This window comes from Octopus bimaculoides, chromosome 2, assembly GCF_046866305.1.
Source record: "Octopus bimaculoides isolate indiv1 chromosome 2, ASM4686630v1, whole genome shotgun sequence".
NCBI lineage: Eukaryota > Metazoa > Mollusca > Cephalopoda > Octopoda > Octopodidae > Octopus > Octopus bimaculoides.
The window spans coordinates 87,475,462-87,497,920 of NC_142929.1; the positions used below are offsets into that span (position 1 = coordinate 87,475,462).

Genomic DNA, 22,459 nt, shown 5'->3' on the forward strand with positions numbered 1-22,459 from the left:
AAATAATTTCTCTTTATTGGAAAACTTGATTTAGCCTTTGATAGATATTTTGTTTTTATATCTAAAAAACTTGTCTTCTTTTGTTTATAATTGCCTGCATTAGCTAGAGCACTATTTACAGATCTTATTTGTAACTTGCAGTAAGTTGGTTCTTATCTTTCTTAAACTATTTCTTAACTATTCAGTCTCATAATTCCTATAAAAATATCCTCCAGTAATAGGCTTAACAAAGGCATTTCAAAATTTCTCTACATAGGCACAGATGTTGCTGTGTGGTAAAAAGCTTGCTTCCCAACCACAGGCTGTTGCTCTTATGATCAGTAGATCATGGGTTCAATTCTCAGACCAGGCAGGGTGTTGTGTTCTTCAGCAAAACACTCCATTTCACATTGCTCTAGTCTCCCTTCCCATCAGGTTTTGGTGGGGGAATGTTGGCCTGCTTGCCTCGCCAGCAAGGTGGCATCACTCGAAGGCTAAAGCAATGCAAAAGTGCATTGTGACCAATGATATGTAACAACATCTGATAGTCTGGTCAGTTACATGATGTGTGTGTGTGTGTGTGTGTGTGTGTTTGTCTGCCTATCACCACTTGACAACTGGTGTTGGCGTGTTTATGTCCATTTAACTTAATGGTTCAGTAAAAGAGGCCAATAGAATAAGTACTACGCTTAAAAAATAAGTCTTGGGGGTCAATTTGTTTGACTAAAACCTTTCAAGGTAGTGCTCCAGCATGTGCACAGTCAAATGACTGAAACAAGTAAAATAATAAAAGAATTTCATTAGTGTATTAAGAACTTCTATAATTTCTTTCATTTCTTTGAATCAAAATTTAATTAATATTGATTTATATTAGATTAAGATTTCTACCACAAGGTCAGTTTTATATTCATCATCTTACTTCCAGTTGATCTCTTATTTCTAAGTTTTTGACCTACTTTTACATAATCAAAGCCTCCATGCATATTTGAGTACCCAACCTAATGTGAAACATTAAAACCTCTCATGCAAAACACGTTAGTGAGTTTGTCTATCTTGGAAGCCAGATCAGCAAATCAGGTGGATCAGACAAGGACATCACTGCAAGAAGCAAGAAGGCTTGGCAAGCCTTCGCTATTCTTCGGTCGGTATAGAAGTCCACTGTTATTTCAACTCAAACTAAACTCCACTTATTTAGTTCAAACATAAAATCCATGCTTTTGTATGGCTCTGAAACATGGAGAGCCACCTACAAGAAGATCCAGACCTTCATCAACAAATGTCTCCGGCAGATCCTCCATCTGAAATGGTTGGACAGAGTGCCAAACACCGACCTGTAGGAAAGGGCCAACCAGGAGCCCATACATGTTCAGATTAGACAAAGGAAAGGGAGATGGATCGGACACACGCTGCGGAAAGAACCCTCAAACGTGACACAACAAGCACTTGACTGGAACCCGCAGGGGAAAAGGAAACGAGGATGTCCGAAGCAGACATGGAAGCAGAGCATTTTGGACAAGCTCAGGACCACCGGCCTGACATGGGAAGCAGCCAAGAAACATGCCAATGACCACAAAAAGGATTAAGAAGAGAAGAAGAAGATGCAAAACACCTGTAATTCTTCATGAGTTGGTCTTCATGAGACTTCCAGAGAATATGCACTAATTGTTAAATACATATGGAAACCATAATTAATTTTTTAAAAAAGTAATATTTTACTTCAAATATATAAATTATAATTTTTAAACATATTTCTACTTTCATTAACATTAATTATTATCTAATTAGAAATTTTACTGATTATTTCTATAACAAACATCAATCACCATTAGTATCAGAGGCTAATGAAATGGGGCACTCATCAAATATCTCTTCATCCTCTGAAAGAATTGCCTGGAGGATTTGTAATGGTGAGAAAGAAATGGAGATGATTATGTGTTTCTGTTTCTACTCTTGCTATCTGGTGACTGCTCGAGGTCTCTGTTGCTACCCTTTTCTGGTTTTCAATTTTCCTTTCCTGTATAAGAACTCAAATGGTTTTCACTTTCAAACATATAGCAACTGAACTTTCTACTCTTCTCTACCAGATTAAATAGGTTCTGGGAATCAACAGTGCCTTGAAGCCCATACAAACTCCATCTAACATGTTGTTATAGATCACTTATGCACAGCACCACCTCCTGCCTGTGTACTGTTCTGTAAAGGTAACATGAAGTTCAACATTTCACATCAGTACCAATATCTCTGGCCATGACTCTTATATTTTTCATGCCTACATACTGTGACACAAGCTTCGAGACAGGCACACAGTGCACAAACCTTGCCTTATCCTAGTCTTATACACTAGACATATGTTTTCATACACCTTGCCCCAGTCAAGAGAGTACATATTTTGTTGCACATCAGCTAGATCACCCTATAACTGTGTTAACTAATTAAATAACTCCCAGTGCTTGAGTGGCACTTTATTTACCCTAGAGAGATGGAAAATAAAATTATTTTGGAAGGACCTGAATTCAAAATGTGCAGCTCCCAAGTTAGAGACTAACTGAAGCACAAATTCAGCTCTGAGACAGGATATTACTGCTCAAGAATTAATATTTTATAACTACATGTGAAAATACTAACATGTTATAAACTTATCTGTATTCAACCTACCTTGGCAGGTGAAAGTGACATGACAAGAGGTAAAAGTGAAGAACAATATATACAAAAATATCAGCAGATCTCTTCCAAATTCATGCAAAAGTTATATTTTTATGATTTTCACACTGTACTAACTTCATTTCGTCAAAATCTCTAGTTTTTAACAGAACGGAGTGGTGAGATTAATATAGACAAAGCACTTAAGGTCTTTAAGTGTTAATCAGAACCCACCCAAAGTGAAACATTTTCCCAACACATTCTACAATGTGCCACATAAGACAGAGTTTGTTGGGAACAGATCTGCTTGGGATTGCATGCACTTGTGCAATACTGATTATGATACTGACCACAAGTGTTGAATTTCTTGGCAAGCACCTTTGTCAAAATCTTTAATTCTGAGTTAGCAAAGTTATGTGCTAAAATTATCATACCTCCCTTTTTAAAGTCTTTCTTGAACATTATTACCATTCTTTAGTTCATACAACTAGGAATGTTTCTCAGTTTGCTACCAGTTGCAGTAGACAATAATGAAAAGGTCTGTTATTTAAAAAATACTAGTAGAAACAAATCATCCAGTCCTGGTGATTTTTCCCTCACACAGCCACTCAAAGTATTCATTACTTCAGCTGCTGAAATTGGCTTTTCTTCAATCTGAGAGTTGCAGGAGAACCAATGAGGTAGGCATTAAAGTCCATCATTCCCAGTCTGTCATTTCTCATGAGCAATTCAGCAAAGTTCTGTGAAAATTCACACAACTGCTTGGGGAAAATACAGTTACTAAATTTATGAAAACAGTATAAACTCATGTAACATCAATGTTTATGATAATAACAATAATCCTTTCTATAATAGGTATAAGACCTGAAATTTTAGGGTTGATAAATGGTAAAGTTGACCTCCATGGAATCTGAACTCAAAACATAAAGACATATGAAATGCTGCTAAGCATTTTGTCTAGCATGCTAATGATTCTGCCAGCTCATTGCCTTCATCATCATCATCATTATCATCGTTTAACATCCGCTTTCCATGCTAGCATGGGTTGGACGATTTGACTGAGGACTGGTGAAACCAGATGGCTACACCAGGCTCCAATCTGATTTGGCAGAGTTTCTACAGCTGGATGCCCTTCCTAACGCCAACCACTCCGAGAGTGTAGTGGGTGCTTGTACGTGCCACCAGCACGAAGGCCAGTCAGGCAGTACTGGCAACGGCCATGCTCAAAATGGTGTATTTTACATGCCACCTGCACAGGAGCCAGTCCAGCGGCACTGGCAACGATCTCACTTGAATGTCTTTACACATTCCACCGGCACAAGTGCCAGGAAGGCAACGCTGGGCACAGGTGCCATCACGATTTCGCTTTCACTTGCCCCAACAGGCCTTCGCAAGCCGAGTTTCGTGTCCAATGAAGGAGACGACGTTGGCATGGGTGCCAGTCGTCGAATTTAGTTCGATTTCGATTTCACTTGCCTCAACAGGTCTTCGCAAGCGGAGTTTAGTGTCCAATGAAAGAAAGGTATGCATAAGTGCGCTGGCAACACCCCTGGCAGAGGCCTTGGATTTAGGTCTCACTCGGCTTGCTGGGTCTTCTCACGCACAGCATATTTCCAAAGGTCTTGGTCAGAAGTCATCGCCTCGGTGAGGCCCAATGTTTGAAGGTCATGCCTCACGATCTCATCCCAGGTCTTCCTGGGCATACCTCTTCCACAAGTTCCCTCAACTGCTAGGGTGTGACACTTTTTCACACAGCTATTTATTTACGACCTCAACATCTCATACCTTTCGCGCTTTAGTCTGCCCTCTATTATTTATCTTGTTTCTCTCCATGAAATTCAATTGAATTCAGTTTTTGTCTTAAATTCATACTTATTCATTTTCTAAGCTTCCTAAATTCATGCTACGTATATATTCTATTAACCTAGATTTCATTGCTCTTTTAAAAATTACGATTTATGCATTGTTGTCTCTCAAATATTTAAAATCTACGATTAAGAGGCCTATCTCCTCGCTGATGGTAACTACCCACCCCTACCCATTTTCCTTTATTCAAAAATTCTTATCGCTCCTTTAAAATTATGGCTATTAAGTGTTGATTTCTCAGCCCAAGAACTACAGCGTGATGTGCTGCTTGACTGGTCCCCCCCTCTCTCTCTCTTCATATATATATATATATATATATATATATATATATATATGATGATGATGATGATCTTTTCTCCCGCCATGCCTCTGTCTACCCCTCCATCCTCTCTAAATCAGTCCCTCTCCCTCTCTCTCTCTCTCTCTCTCTCTCTCTCGTAGTTTTTCCTTAAGGTTTTCAGGTTCTGGGTATATATAAATGAGAAATCCATTCTAAATTATCTCAATCTCTTCTCCACTGACATACTACGACGAAGTCTCCAAGACGCAGATAAGATAGAGATTTTTATTTATTTACGGCCTCAACATCTCATACCTTTCGCGCTTTAGTCTGCCCTCTATTATTTATCTTGTTTCTCTCCATGAAATTCAATTGAATTCAGTTTTTGTCTTAAATTCATACTTATTCATTTTCTAAGCTTCCTAAATTCATGCTACGTATATATTCTATTCACCTAGATTTCATTGCTCTTTTAAAAATTACGATTTATGCATTGTTGTCTCTCAAATATTTAAAATCTACGATTAAGAGGCCTATCTCCTCGCTGATGGTACACCCGCCCTCCCACCCCCTCCACCGGAAGTGCATTCCTCTGTCATCCTGTCATCCTCGGCTGTCTCCCGGAACCCATCTAGTGGCCTTGGCCATCCTCTCCCCAACCTTTGGGTAGCGCATTAGGTTTGAGTAATGTTTGCAGGTTGTAGGTACTATTTTGCTTATGAATTCTTCCAATTGCAAGTTCTCTTTTCAGGTACATGACACTGCTTCCCCCTTTCCCAGGCTACAGGCCCACACCCCCAACACCCATACTGTTAGGATTGGCACTCTCAACGTCGGCACGCTGAAAGGTAGATCTGGTGAAATTGTTGAGATCCTTGAACGGAGACGCGTAGATATGTGCTGCATCCAGGAAGTAAGATGGAGAGGAGGTTCTGCGAGGTTCCTCACAGGCAAAGAACACAGGTACAAGATTTTCTGGGCAGGGAACACTGACGGGGTCGGGGGCGTAGGAATACTTCTAGCGGAGAAATGGGTGGATAAGGTAATCGAGGTCGTTAGAGTAAGTGACAGAGTACTTAAGATTAGACTAGTGCTTCATCATAGATTAGCTACTGTCATCTCAGCCTATGCACCTCAACCGGGGCTACCAGATGGTCTGAAAGACCAATTCTATGACACCCTCTTGCGAACTACCTCGTCGACGAGTGACAGGGACCTCCTCTTTGTGGCTGGAGACTTCAATGGTCATGTCGGACGTCGTGCTGGAGGCTTCCATGGCATACATGGAGGCTATGGCTTCGGTTCCCACAACGAGGAGGGAACCAGACTGCTGGAGTTCTGTGATGCAACCGATCTTATGGTCTGCAATACCAACTTCAGGAAACCTGCCAGTCACCTAGTCACCTACCGCTCCAGCAGACACTCTAGCCAAATCGACTACATCCTCGCCAGAAATAGGGAAAGAGGGCGGCTTATAAATGCCAAAACCTACCCTGGTGAAGAATGTACCCCACAACATAGATTAGTAGTTAGCGACTTTGGGATCAAGGCAAAATGGGTGCCCAGAATTAGACCGGCTTGGAGAAGGGTGTGGAAGCTTAAAGACCCTGCAAATGGACAGAGACTTAGAGACAAGTTACTTGATGCATTTAACGAAATAGAAGGGGATATAGCATCATACAACGTGGAAGACAATTGGAGATTTCTGCGGGACAACCTGTTGAAAGCCACCGACCAGATTTGTGGGTGGTGTAAGGTCCCCTCCGGACCCAGAGTAACGTGGTGGTGGAACAAGGAGGTAGACAGGGCTATTAGACAAAAGAAACAGGCTTGGAAGGACTGGAAGAACGGTGGTAGCAGGGAATTGTACCAATGTGCCAGAAGGGAGGCTAGGCGACAGGTTTATTTAGCCAGAGGGGAAGCAGATAAGAAAAGATTTGCCAACGTTCTGTGCCGTGAGGACCAGAGACTCGAGGTATTTCGTGTTGCAAGACAGTGTAGGAGAGAGAATAGTGATGTTATAGGAGAGAAATGTGTTCGCATGGATGATGGTACGCTTGCACTAAATGAGGATGCAAAGAAAGAGGTCTGGAGATGCCACTACGATAGATTGCTTAATAAAGAGAATGAATGGGAGGAAGAGAGCCTGCCGTATGTCGACCCAATAGAGGGACCAGCTATCCGAGTTGATAGTACCAGGGTAGATAAAGCAATTAAGAGTATGAAGACTGGGAAAGCCCCCGGCCCATCAGGAATCACTGCAGAGATGCTCAAAATATCTGGCAGTGTTGGCTATAGCCTAGTCACCCGTATTACGAACCAGGTGATACACGAAAGAGTCATACCCAATGACTGGTGTAGCAGCATCATAGTCAACTGCTACAAAGGTAAAGGTGACGCTTTAGATACAAATAATTACAGAGGCATCAAGCTGTTAGATCAGGTTATGAAAGTTACAGAGAGGGTCATAGCCCAACTAATTAGGGAGCGAATCAATTTAGATGAGATGCAGTTTGAGTTCGTGCCATGTAAAAGCACTACTGATGCCTTATTTCTAGTGAGACAGCTGCAGGAGAAATACCTAGCTAAGGATAAACCTCTGTACCTGGCTTTCGTTGACATGGAGAAAACCTTTGACAGGGTCCCCCGATCCCTTATCTGGTGGTCAATGAGGAAACTTGGGATAGAAGAATGGTTAGTGAGAGCTGTGCGAGCCATGTACAGAGATGCTGCCAGTAAGGTGAGGGTTGGAAATGAGTACAGCAATGAATTCCGGGTAGAGGTAGGGGTCCACCAAGGTTCCGTCCTCAGCCCCCTCTTATTTATCATAGTCCTCCAGGCAATCACAGAGGAGTTCAAGACAGGTTGCCCCTGGGAGCTCCTCTATGCTGATGACCTTGCCCTAATTGCGGAGTCACTATCAGAACTAGAGGAGAAGTTTCAGGTGTGGAAGCAAGGTCTAGAATTGAAGGGCCTTAGAGTCAACCTAGCTAAAACCAAAATCCTAATAAGTAGGAAGGTAGATAAAACACAAACCCCTTCAGGTAGATGGCCCTGCTCAGTATGTAGAAAAGGAGTAGGTAGTAACTCTATAAGATGTACCCGGTGCAAGCTATGGACACATAAGAGGTGCAGCAACATCAAAGGCAGGTTAACTAGGAAGATAGTTTTTGTTTGTGGCAGATGTTCAGGTGCAATAAAGACTGTAAACAAACAGGAAACAACTTCTATCTCATTCTAGGGTGAAAAACTAGAGGTAGTCGATAGGTTCCGCTATCTGGGCGACCAAGTTAGTAGTGGGGGTGGGTGCGCTGAAAGTGTAGCTGCTAGAATAAGAATAGCCTGGGCAAAGTTTAGAAAGCTCTTACCCCTGCTGGCGACAAAGGGACTCTCACTCAGAGTAAAAGGCAGACTGTATGACGCATGCGTACGAACAGCCATGCTACATGGCAGTGAAACATGGGCTGTAACTGCTGAGGACATACGTAAGCTCGCAAGGAATGAAGCCAGTATACTCCGTTGGATGTGTAATGTCAATGTGAATACCCGTCAGAGTGTAAGTGTAAGAGAAAAGCTGAACATTAGAAGCATCAGTTGTGGTGTGCAAGAGAGACAATTGCGCTGGTATGGACATGTGGTGAGAATGGATGAGGATAGCTGCGTGAAAAAGTGCCACACCCTAACAGTTGAGGGAACCCGTGGAAGAGGTAGGCCCAGGAAGACCTGGGCTGAGGTGGTGAGGCAAGACCTTCGTACATTGGGCCTCACCGAGGCGATGACTACTGACCGAGACCTTTCGAAATGTGCTGTGCGTGAGAAGACCCGGCAAGCCAAGTAAGATCGTTGCCAGTGCCCCTGGACTGGCTCTTGTGCGGGTGGCACATGAGATGCACCATTTTGAGCGTGGCCGTTGCCAGTACCGCCTGACTGGCTCCCGTAGGATTTTCGAGTGAGATCGTTGCCAGTGCCCCTGGACTGGCTTGTGCGGGTGGCACATAAAAGACACCATTTCGAGCGTGGCCGTTTTCGTGCGGGTGACACGTAAAAGCACCCACTACAATCTCTGAGTGGTTGGCGTTAGGAAGGGCATCCAGCTGTAGAAACTCTGCCAAATTAGATTGGAGCCTGGTGTTGCCATCCGGTTTCACCAGTCCTCAGTCAAATCGTCCAACCCATGCTAGCATGGAAAGCGGACGTTAAACGATGATGATGATGATCCTCATCCATTCTCGCCACATGACCATACCAGCGCAATTGTCTCTCTTGCACACCATAACTGATGCTTCTTAGGTTCAACTTTTCTCTCAAGGTACTTACACTCTGTCTAGTATGCACACTGACATTACACATCCATCAGAGCATACTGGCTTCATTCCTTGCGAGCCTAGACATGTCCTCAGCAGTCACGGCTCATGTTTCACTGCCATGAAGCATGGCTGATTGTACACATGTGTCATACAGTCTACCTTTTACTCTGAGAGAGAGACCCTTTGTCACCAGCAGAGGTAAGAGCTCTCTGAACTTTGCCCAGACTATTCTTATTCTAGCAGCTACACTTTCAGCGCACCCTCCCCCACTACTAACTTGGTCACCTAGATAGCGGAAGCTATCAACTACATCTAGTTTTTCTCCCTGGAATGTGGCAGAAGTTGTTTTCTGCACATTTACAGTGTTTATAGCTCCTGAACATCTGCTACATACAAAAACTAGCTTCCTAGTTAATCTTCCTTTGATATTGCTGCAACTCTTATGTGTCCATAGCTTGCACTGGGTGCATTTTATAGAGTTTCTACCTACGCCTTTTCTACAGATCATGCAGGGCCATCTACCTGAAAGGGTTTGTAATAATAATAATAATAATAATAATAATAATAATAATAATAATGATGATGATGATGATAATACTGGGCTAAACTAAATGCAAAAGAAATAGACAGAGAAAAATCCCAGCAATGGTTGAGAAGCTCAGGACTCAAAGCAGAGACTGAAGGATTTTTAATTGCTGCACAAGACCAAAGCCTCCTCACCAGAAATTACCAAAAACATATAATGAAAAGAAACATAACAAGTAACTGTAGAATATGTGGAGATGGACAAGAAACAATAAATCATATTATCTCTGGCTGCTAGTCCTGGCTAAGAAGGAATATATTCACAGACACGACAGAGCTGGGACCTATATACACTGGAAGCTATGCCAACACTATGGAATAACAACAGAAAAAAGATGGTATAAACACACGCCAGAAAAGGTCACAGAAAATGAGAAAGCAACCATACTCTGGGATATGCTAATACACACAGATAGAGAAATTAAGGCAAATAGACCAGATCATGAAGAAAAAAAATGCTTTCTAATTGATGTATCAATACCAGCAGATGACGTTTCCCTAAAAGAAATGGAAAAACTTTCAAAATACAAAGACCTGGAAATAGAGGTAACTCGAATGTGGAATCTAAAAACAGAAACAATTCCTATCATAGTAGGTGCCTTAGGTATAATAAAAAAAATACTCAGACAAATACATAACAAAAACACCAGGACTTACAAATATATATAACATACAGAAAATTGCACTACTGGGCACTGCACACATCCTACGCAAAACACTTTCAATACAGTAACCATAAGAGCATCACAGCAAACCACAGCACATATCCAAGGCACACAGATCTGCGCTCGGTAGTGAAGTGAAAGCACGTTATAAAAATAAAACTACTGAATAATAATAATAATAAAATAATAACCTGTTGTCATAGGTGCCCTAGGAATGATAGCAAAAGTGGCTGATTTCTACCTAGCTTAGATACCAGGAAACCCCAAAATGGCAGGAATTCAAAAAAAGTGCTCATGGAAACTGCCCATATCCTATGTAAAATACTGTCTATGTAATCTCAAATTTTAAAACAAACTTATAACTTTCTTATGTTTTCTTAAACATTCTCTAGAATAATACTATGTGCAAAACCAAATATATGACATCCTAGGCAACTTGAGCTTCTAACTTGTTGTCTCTTTAGGTCTCTGGGTGAGACTTGGAGTCAACTTGTACAAATACAAAGCAAAAGTCAAACATATAATAATAATAATATGGAAATCAGCTATCTGAAACAACCTGACTGCTACAGTGCTGAACCTATTGTTGAAAGCACATGTATTTCCTCTCTCTCTGTCTTTTTACCACCACTCTCTCTATGTCTGTCTATCTATCTCTCTGTCTCTCTCTCTCTCTCTCTATCACTTTCTTCACTACTTTTGAAGATTACTTGTTGACATAAAATTCTTCAGCTGAAATCACATTTTCACAGATCAATTCAAACAGTGAGCTAGTTTTTTTTTTATCAGATTCAGTTTAAGTTAAAAAGTTTCTCCTTCCTTCTTTGGTTAAATCTTAAATTTACAGGTAGGCAGTGAGGAGCACTGTAGAAGGAACTTTCTCTTGGTGGTGATGCACCTGCCCTACCCACCTCTTTACCATCTTCCCTGATGTCCAATATCTATCTACCTCACTTCTATGTTTACAACCACTCCTAAGCAGTCCTCCTACTCTCCCTGTCAATATGAATATATTATACTGAACTTGCTGTGAACTAGCTCCCCTCCTTAGTTGATCTTCCTTCACTTTTCCTTTTATCTATTGCTCTCTCTTTCTCTCTTCTACTTTCTGTTTTGCCAAGCAAAATAGATGACAATAATGGTGTGAATGGGACTGGAACCAATGGTGAAGGTCCCGCACCCAGCAGGTGCTCCACTGTGCAGCAGGGTAGTCCTGGTTGTAATCCAGCAACTGCCACCCATGCTACAAGACATAAGTGAAATAAACAAGTAAACATGATGGTTATTGAGTGTTACTACCGGAGCACTCAGTGGCATGCCTATCAGAGGGTACAGAAAATGAATGCAGAGTGAATGGAAGGCAATGAAACTGTTTGAAATTACTGAACAGAGATTATGCGACCAAGCAAGAGCAATACGAAAGAATGGATAGTTAACAGCATTAGAGCTAGAAGCTATCAAAAGAAAGATATTGGGTGGTACTGGGCATGTGAGAAACGAAAGTGGTATAGTGGAAGAGATGGAAACGATTGTTTGCAATGAATTGTGACAGAATTGAGATCAGTGACTACTCAAACAATGAAGATCGATTAATAATAGACAAAATCTTGGATATATTAAATTCAGAAGGAACAGAATTTATATGCGACTTTAAGAAGGCTAACAAATGGAGACTAAATCAAGAGACAAGTAAAGTCAATAATGTATTGAGACACATTGAAATAAAGAACATCACACAAACAAATAATCATATCAAGGCTGCTAGTAGGATTGTAGTGGAAAGGATGGGATTGAGAACTATTGAGAACAGAACAGCAACAGATAGAAGAGGAAATAAACAAACATGGTGGAAAAGGAGAATTTCTGAAGATATAAACTCCTTGGACAGTGTAGTGTCAATACTTGTCAGGAAAAGAAATGGAGAACTTAAGAATGAATGGAAATTCAAAAAAGTTAGGAAGAAGTATGGTGTAGATACAAAAGGCCTGAATGTTGTAATTGAAGAACTGAAGCAGCACGTACTTTCAAAAGAAGCAAAGCTAACTAGGTTCAAACAACAGATTAAGCAATACCAGCAAAAAAAATTGTTTAGAACTGACCAAAAAAGATTTATCAAGAGATTAATGATGATAAAAAGCGTGGAAAATTAGTCCCTGATGCTGATGAAAGTTGACTTTTCTGAGATAAGATATGGAGTAAGCAAGAACAACATAATACTACAGCTGAATGACTCTGCAGCCTGAAGCAAACAGCTTCTTATCCCCAGTAAGAGGCTATCCAATTCATAGAAGATAGTATCAGAAATAAGAGTTAAAAGATAAGCAATTGGAAAGCAGCAGGACCTGATGGTGTACAGGGATTTTGGATAAAAAAAAAAGTTCAGTAGTTGCCATAAATTGATTGCACAACAATTTAATTCATTGATCAATGGAGAAGAAATCCTGGGCTGGTTGACAAAAGGATGAAGGATGCATCAAAGGGAAATGCTGCTGATAATCACAGACCAATTTCCTGCCCCCCCCCCCTTAACGTGTAAGTTACTGTCAGGAAGAATTGCAGAAGAACTGTATAAATCTTTTGATGTGAATGATATATTACCGACGGAACAAAAAGGCTGTAGAAAGAAATGCAGAGGTACCAAAGATCAACTATTGATAGACAAAATAGTAATGCAAGATTGTAAACAAAGGAGAACAAATATGGGAATGGCCTGGATGGACTATCATGAAGCTTATGATATGATTCCACATTTGTGGATCATCAAGTGCTTAGATCTGTTTGGAATTGCGAGGAATGTAATGTGTTTCCTGAAGAGAAGTATGGTGGGATGGAAAACTGAACTGACATCTTATGGGAAAAGCTTGGGCACCCTGGGTATCAGAAGAGAGATTTTCCAGGGTGATAGCCTATCTCTGTTGCTTTGTGTTCTCTGCATGATACCCATGACCTTGGTACTTAGGTGTACAAACTAAAAGAAAAATCCCAAACAATCAACCACCTCCTCTTTATGGATGATTTGAAACAGAGTCTGGCTGATGAAGGTGTTACTGTATTGAAATATTGGCCAGCTCAGAGCCCTGACTTAAATATCATTGAGCAAATATGGACAGAACTAAAGAGAAGAGTTCGTCAGAAGAATCCATGTAATCTTGAAGAGTTGTGGCATCTCATATCTGTGAAGATAATGAAGGGCTTGTATGCTTCTCTTCCCAGACACATGAAAGATTCAAGCTAAGGGAAACCACAGGAAATATTAACAATGTACAGTAACTTCTTCAAATGAACATTATGTAATAAATTTTCATTATAGACGTAGGAGTGGCTATGTGGTAAGTAGCTTGCTTACGAACCACATGGTTCCGGGTTCAGTTCCACTGTGTTGCACCTTGGGCAAGTGTCTTCTACTATAGCCTCGGGCTGACCAAAGCCTTGTGAGTGGATTTGGTAGACAGAAACTGAGAGAAGCCCATTGTATATATGCATATATATGTATGTGTGTGTATATGTTTGTGTGTCTGTGTTTGTCCTCCCAACATTGCTTGTCAACCGATGCTGGTGTGTTTACATCCCCGTAACTTAGTGGTTCGGCAAAAGAGATCGATAGAATAAGTACTAGGCTTACAAAGAATAAGTCCTGGGGTCGATTTGCTCGAATAAAGGTAGTGCTCCAGCATGGCCACAGTCACATGACTGAAACAAGTAAAAGAGTAAAAGAGTATAGGCATTTTTTGTTTTAAAACACTGTATCTTGATTGGCTTATGAGGTAGCTAAAAACTTTTGCACAGCCATTTTTGGTGGTCATCTCACATCTTCCCCTCTTATTCAGAACCTCTACTACAAAATATAAGGATTAGGTATGGAAATGACTCCTACAGGGCCAATGTTTCATTTGTAGAAAAACGCAATGCAAAACATATTCTTTCTTATAAGTTGGCAATTAGTAGAAATTTACAATAGTTTAAAGTGGCCAAAGACTTTTGCATGGTTCTGTAAACACACTTTCTCTCTTAAATAAGTTTTATGATATGTTTTATATGATGTTTTATCAGCAAAATAAGGACAAAGAAAGCATAAAAATTAGGATCCAATAGATAAATGATGTAAACTTGAATCAGATCAAATAGGTATGAATTTGTGATAAGAATAGCTAACATATTTGATGTGGAAATAGACAGAGTGTTAGCAAATGAAAGCCAAGATAGATTTAGATATTCCTTGTACTTTCAAGTACAACCATTATTGATTCCTTGTGTGGTTCATAAAAATGTTTCCAAGTTTAGTAGCTAATAGTTATGAGCTCAAATACCAATAAATGTAATTTTGTCTTTCATTTCTCTAATAGGGATAAAATAAATATCAATTATATATTATAACTGAGTCAGTTAACTTTCTTCCTTTTACAAAAATTGGTCTCATGTCTTAGAAGAATTATCATCAAAATAATGAGAAAGATGAAGAAGCACAAAACATAACAGGTTCTCCATACAAATATAGACCAATAATCATTATGTTGATGATTGAAAAAGTATTATGGTAAAGTATTATGGAAAAGCATAAATATCACTAATTCACATTTTCTATTCAATGCAAATATGATGCATTATATCAATGTGAGTAATGTAATGTCATTAGCATTCATTCTACCAAATATATTACTGTTTTATTGAAAAGCAGAAAATATCAATTTCTTTAATTAACTCTTAAAGTCTTGTACTGCAAGTAACTCCAACTGTCATAAAGTCCTGAACCATACAAAGCCACAATTCAGAAAAAGTTGTTGCTTGGGGGTGAGAAATAGGAACTAAGCATTCTTCCATACAAGAAACAAAGTTTAACCTTATTTTAGAAAGAACTTCCTGTCAAAAACAAATAGATAAGTAAATTAATCAATTAAAAATAATAATAAACTTTCTATTTGAACCATGTGCATTAGCAGTTGTTGCTTATTTAATGAATGCCTTTGGATTTTCTTTTCTTGCTTCAATTTTAGAGCATCATTATATTATAAATGATTTAGAAATTATTAAGGCTTTGATTTTGACTTATTAAAACTTTGATTAGAAATAAAAAATTGGGCTTTCAGAGAATAATTAAAGAGATATTTCAGTGTCAAGTGTACAAACCAGTGATCTAAGTGATATCAGGAGTTGTCAGTTCTGAGTAGGAATGGAGTTATATATCTGATCATTGCATGGATATTTTTGTCATTGATGTGGGCCCTACAAAGGCTTTAAACTTAGAAGCAAACCCTGTTAAGAATTTTCTTCAAGTTTTTTCTGAAGAAATTTTTCACCAGAATGAAAACAGCAAATGTTAATTAAAAAAAAGAGATAAAAGTATATCTTGGAATGTTTTTTTCTAACAGTAGTTGTGCAGCTTCCAAGTTACAAAGACTACTGGAACAAAAATTCAGCTCTGAGATGTCCAGGAATTGATATCTTGTAAATATGCATGAAAATACACATGGAATCAGTTTACCTGTAGTCAATCTACCTGGGCAGATGAAAGTGACATGACAACAAACAAAAATCAAAAGCAGGTAAAAACCACATTCACAACATACACATTACATCATATAAGCAAGTTTCATCCAGACTTAGGAAATAGTTATAATTTCATGACTCTTATACTGGACTAAACACACTTCATCAAAATCTCTAGTTTCTGATAGCACTCACACACACACACACACACACACACACACACACACACACACACACACACACACACAAAGCAGTAAGGAATTTAGGAGTTAAAACACTTTTCTTTACTGTATGTTCAATTTTTTAAAAAATAGTCTTAATAAACTTAGAATGTTAAAAAACTACAAAGATCAACATATCCTTTCATTATTTTCAATTCTTTATCTGGTTTCAGTCATTGCACTACCTTCAAAAGTCACACTAACTTGTCTGATATTTGGTTTATTGATTTTGGTGGAAGAGGAAAAGCTATTGCGATATAAAATTGACAAAAAATGTAATTAAACAAGATAAAACTAATTTACAAAATCATTATAAAACTATGCAGAAAGCAATATCTATAAATGCACTATGTCTGATAAAACACATAATTCTTAATCTTCTCCGTCATTATAGATTTTCAAATAATTCTAAATGTATCAATGCAAAAATATACTTATATATATATATATATATATATATATATATATATATATATATATATATATATATATACATATTAATTATAAAATATATATATATATAAGTATATATATATATATATATATATATATATATATATATATATATATATATATATATATATATATATATATATATATACATATTAATTATAAAATATATATATATATATAAGTATATATATATATATATATATATATATATATATATAATACACACACACACACACACATATATACATACACAACACACACACACACACACACACACATATATATATATATATATATATATATATACATATATATATATACATATATATATATATATATATATGTATGTATGTATGTATGTATGTATGTATGTATGTATGTATGTATGTATGTATGTATGTATGTATGCATGCATGTATGTATATATAAAACACATTTACACATGCAGTGTTTAATACAGGAGGCTTGTTTAGATTAAACAGGATTTCAAATGATGTGCATGCTTCTTAAGTATGGGTGATTACAATTCTTGCGACAGAGCCTATCTTTCAAATTTAGGTCAAGCTGAAAAATAACAATGTGATTTTTTTAAAGCAACAATGTGATTTCTTGATAACTATTGTCTGGGACAAATGTAGTGATAATAATTTTAATTTATGGAATGTAGGGAAGATAATCAACAATTTTTTTTATTGATCTCTCAATATATATTAAATAAACCATTTGATCTGGGAGCAATATTTATTGTTCCCATAAATGAATTGCTTTCAGATTTCAAACCTTAGGAGCAATTTTTTTTAAAATAGACCATAAATAAAAAAAAAAAAAACAAGAATGAATATAAATATTCAATGCATATATTAAATTTAAAAGAAATAAAAAATAAAAGATTATAAAAGCTCACCTCAGTTTCTTGTTCAGTCAGATCTTCAGAACTAGAAATTAATAATTTGCGTAAAAATAAAAAGTACAAAAAAATAAAAATTAATATATGTGTGTGTGTGTGTGTATTTATATACATATGCATGTGTGTGTGTGTATTTATATACATATGCATGTGTGTGTGTGTATATATATATATATATATATATATATATATATATATAGAGAGAGAGAGAGAGAGAGAGAGAGAGAGAGAGAGAGAGTGAGTGAGTGAGAGAGAGAGAGAGTGAGAGAGAGAGAGAGAGAGAGAGAGTGAGAGAGAGAGAGAGAGAGAGAGACATAGATACACAGACATTACATATGTAAACATTTATGATGAACGGTTTTATTTTCAAAGTAATCTCTTTGTGTGTGTGTGTGTGCATGTTTTAAAACAGACATACATGCATACACACATTCACACGTGTGCATGCACACATACAACACTCACATTTAAGAATGGGGTGGAAATAAATGCATGTATTATATTATCATATTACATTATATTTCAAGAATTCTAATGGCAAACAGGCAACGTAAAATAAGTGATATAACAAAGTAATGATATAATATAAATTTTAAGCACTGTCATCATAACATTGGAAATAATGCACTTCTATTTTCACAGCTACCAGTCAACATGCTTCACAGGTTATTCACTATAAAATAGCACAGTATTTCTAGATTTTTTTTAAAGAAACTACCTACCCTTTTTGTGCCTTGATAGCTTCTATGACAACTTTATGAAAGCTATTCATTTTTATTGTCAATTTAAATATCTTTCAGTTGTATCCATGATTAATTTGAAGCTGGTTAAAAATACCATATCTACCTCTATTTCTACTGAACAGACAGAGCAGATGAGAAATAAAAACAACAGAATGTAGTGCTTCTACAGTACTGGCTGCTGCTGTCTCTCACACATGAATGTTAAGAGACCCAATCAATGAGACAACTCTATTCCAGCAGACTGCTGCTTGCAGTAGCAGTCAGCAGTACAAGTTTATCAGAGGGCCAAATTGGTATATGGTGATAACAATGTTAATGTTGATGATTATGATGATGTTGATGATAATACTCTCAATAAAAATAGTTGTAATAGTGATGTTATTCACAGCACTAAACTTACAGAAAATAGGCTCTCCATTGCTTTCAACAATGACTATTCTACTTGGTTTACCAATGGAATTATCTTATTAAATTATAGTATTCCAAAGATACTCTTAACATAATGACAGATGGAAACACCTTGGCATGTGATCCTTTTGAATTACAGATATGATCCATTTGACAGGCTTCTCACAGTTTCCCTCTACACAATTTTAGTCATATATCTTGGGTTGCCCCACTTACCTAAAGTGATGTTTGGCGAAATTAAACCAAGGACCACAACAAATACCAAATGAACTTCTTAATTATTCAGCAGTAGAGCCCACATAAACACACAGATATATATATATATATAGTTAAAAAAAACAATAACAAAAAACAACAAAGTGAGGACGTGATACGGATAGTGTTATTGGACGCTCGGGAAAGGAAAGAGAGAGTGTATGACATTTCGGGCGTAGCCCTTCGTCGGAAAGATGGAAAGTTCGGAGAATGGAAAAACGGAGAAAGAGGAAATATATATATATATATATATATATATATATACACACAAACATATATATATATACATATATACACACACACAAACTCATATACACTTACTTTTTAAAGTATTATTTTTCAATAATGGCATATAATTTTGTTATACAGCATAGCATCATTCACCTACATTTTTCATCAACTTGTCTGACTACAGACCCAAGCACTCAACAAAAGCAAATCCTGTATTTAAAAAGTTTGTTTCACAGCTACATGGTTTTGGGTCTGATATAGAGCACAATAATTATGTGACTTCTAAAATAGTTATGGATTGACCAATACTTTATGACTGAATCTGTGTGGAAGCCTGTCATATATACATAATACACATACATACATGCACACATCTGCATGTGAGTATGTGTGTGTTCATGTTAATGTAAATACTGATGTGGTTTCAAACAGTGTAATAGGAGTTCTGTATAAAATTGTAACTTAGCAATTGTAACTTACCAAATATATATTGATATAGTAAGCATCATTTCGAAAAATGCTTGGAGTATATATAATCGGCTAATCCTTGAAGACAGTAATTGGACTCCAGCATGGCTGGAGTTCAATTACTGGAATCAGCAAAAGAACAAAACATCATAAATAAATCAGATGTACTATAAAATGTACATATGTATCTCTCTCTCTCTTTCTGCATATACATACATACATTACATACATACATAAATACACATATATTTATAGATCAGTAGTTCATATATCTGAAAAAAGAAGTGCACTCTAAGACATTAGAGTAATAGTATATTTAGAAGGTTGTTGGTTATGGCCAGTCAGAGAGTGACCGACCATTGGTTTTGCACCTATAAAGCACTGAGCTGTATAGGCAAATCCTCAGACTCAGATGGTTGGAGGCCATTTGAGTTTGACAGGTCACCTATACAGCTAAGTGCCTTATAGTCGTGAAACCAATGGCCACTCTCTGACTGGTCATAACAAACAAACTTTTATATGTATGTATGTATGTATATATATATATATATATATATATATATATATATATATACAGACAGACAGACAGTCATTTTTTGGCATACTCCATCTGCCAATATGAACATTACAACTATTACATAAGACCACGCCCTGCCAGAAACAGCTGTGTATGTACATGTGTGCATATATATATATATATATATATATATCCAAAGTTTTTAATTTTTACATTTAAGAGAGAGATTTGACGCTAATATCCATATCAATGTATTTTATTCCTATGTCAACATTTCTGTATAAAGCTATATATATATATTTTGCAATACCAACTTCAGGAAACCTGCTTATCACCTAGTTACCTACTGTTCCAGCAGACACACTAGCCAAATCAACTACATCCTCGCCAGAAATAGGGAGAGAGGACTGCTTATAAATGCCAAAACCTTCCCAGGCAAAGAATGTAAACCTTAACACAGATTAGTAGTTAGCAACTTCGGGATCAAGGCAAAATGGATGCCCAGAAGTAGCCCAGCTTGGAGGAGAAGGGTCTGGAAGCTTAAAGATCCTGCAAATGGACAGAGATTTAGAGATGTGTTACTTGAAGCCTTTGACGAAATAGAAGGGGATATAGCATCACATAATGTGGAAGACAATTGGAGGTTTCAACGGGACAACATGCCGAGAGCCACCAACCAGATCTGTGGTTGGTGCAAAGTCCCCTCTCGACCCAACATAACGTGGTGGTGGAACAGTGTAGTTGACAGGGCTATTAGACAAAAGAAACAAGCTTGGAAGGACTGGAAGAATGGAGGTAGCAGGGAATTGTATCAGACTGCCAGAAGGGAAGCTAGGAGACAGGTTTACTTAGCCAGAGGGGAAGCAGATAGGAAAAAATTTGCCAATGTTCTGTGCCGTGAGAACCAAAGACTTGAAGTATTTCATGTTGCAAGACAGTCTGTGAGAGAGAATCGTGATGTCATAGGAGAGAAATGTGTCCGCATGGATGATGGCTCACTTGCACTAAACGAGGCTGCAAAAAAAGAGGTTTGGAGACACCACTCTGAAAGATTGCTGAATAAAGAGAATGAATGAGAGGAAGAGAGTCTGCCACATGTCGACCCAACAGAGGGACCAGCTATCCTAATTGACAGTACCTTGGTAGATAAAGTGATCAAGAGTATGAAGACAGGGAAAGCCCCCGGCCCATCAGGAATCACTGCAGAGATGCTCAAAATATCTGGCAGCATCGGCTATAGCCTAGTCACCCGTATTGTTAACCAGGTGATACACAAAGGAGTCATACCCAATGACTGGTGTAGCAGCACCATAGTCAACTGCTACAAAGGTAAAGGTGATGCTTAAGACACAAACAATTACAGAGGTATCAAGTTGTTGGACCAGGTAATGAAGGTCACTGAGAGGGTCATAGCACAACTAATTAGGGAGAGAGTCAGCTTAGATGAGATGCAGTTTGGGTTCATGCCAGGGAAAAGCACCACTGATGCTATATTTCTGGTAAGACAGCTGCAGGAGAAATATCTAACCAAGGATAAACCTCTGTACCTGGCTTTCGTTGACATGGAGAAAGCCTTTGACAGAATCCCCTGCTCCCTTATCTGGTGGTCAATGAGGAAACTTGAGATAGATGAATGGTTAGTGAGAGCTGTCCAAACCATGCACAAGGACGCTGTCAGTAAGGTGAGGGTTGGCAACAAGGACAGTGAAGAATTCCGGGTAGAGGTAGGGGTCCACCAAGGTTCTGTCCTCAGCCCTCTCCTATTTTTCATAGTCCTCTAGGCAATAACACAGGAATTCAAGACAGGATGCCCCTGGGAGCTCCTCTATGCTGATGACCATGACCTAATTGCTGAGTCACAATCAGAACTATAGTAGAAGTTTCAGGTGTGGAAGCAAGGACTAGAATCGAAGGACCTTAGAGTCAACCTAGCTAAAACCAAAGTCCTAATAAGTAGGAAGGTAGACAAAACACAAACCCCTTCAGGTAGATGGCCCTGCTTGATCTGTAGAAAAAGCGTAGGTAAAAACTCCATAAGATGTACCCAGTGTAAGCTATGGACACATAAGAGGTGCAGCAATATCAAAGGCAAGCTAACTAGGAAGATAGTTTTTGTATGTGGCAGATGATCAGGAGCAATAAACATTGCTCCATGGCAGTGAAACATGGGCCGTGACTGCTGAGGACATGCGTAAGCTCACAAGAAACGAAGCCAGTATGCTCCAATGGACGTGTAATGTCAGTGTGCATACTTGACAGAGTATAAGTACCTTGAGAAGCATCAGTTGTGGTGAGCAAGAGAGACGTTTGCGCTGGTATGGACATGTGGCAAGAATGGATGAGGATAGCTGTGTGAAAAAGTGCCACATCCTAGTAATTGAGGGAACCTGTAGAAGAGGTAGACCCAGGAAGACCTGGGATGAGGTGGTGAAGCACGACCTTCGAACTTT

At 38.1% G+C, this 22,459-nt stretch overlaps 1 protein-coding gene across 1 annotated transcript in view; it reads right to left on the minus strand.

Annotated features, from left to right (window-relative positions):
* LOC106874321 (uncharacterized) overlaps nt 1–22,459 on the minus strand; it is a 456,333-nt gene that overhangs the window by 224,268 nt on the left and 209,606 nt on the right. Inside the window, exon 12 of the mRNA XM_089338627.1 lies at nt 17,385–17,415. Within this exon, the coding sequence (XP_089194753.1) occupies nt 17,385–17,415 (31 nt within the window). The remainder of the gene's footprint in view (nt 1–17,384; nt 17,416–22,459) is intronic.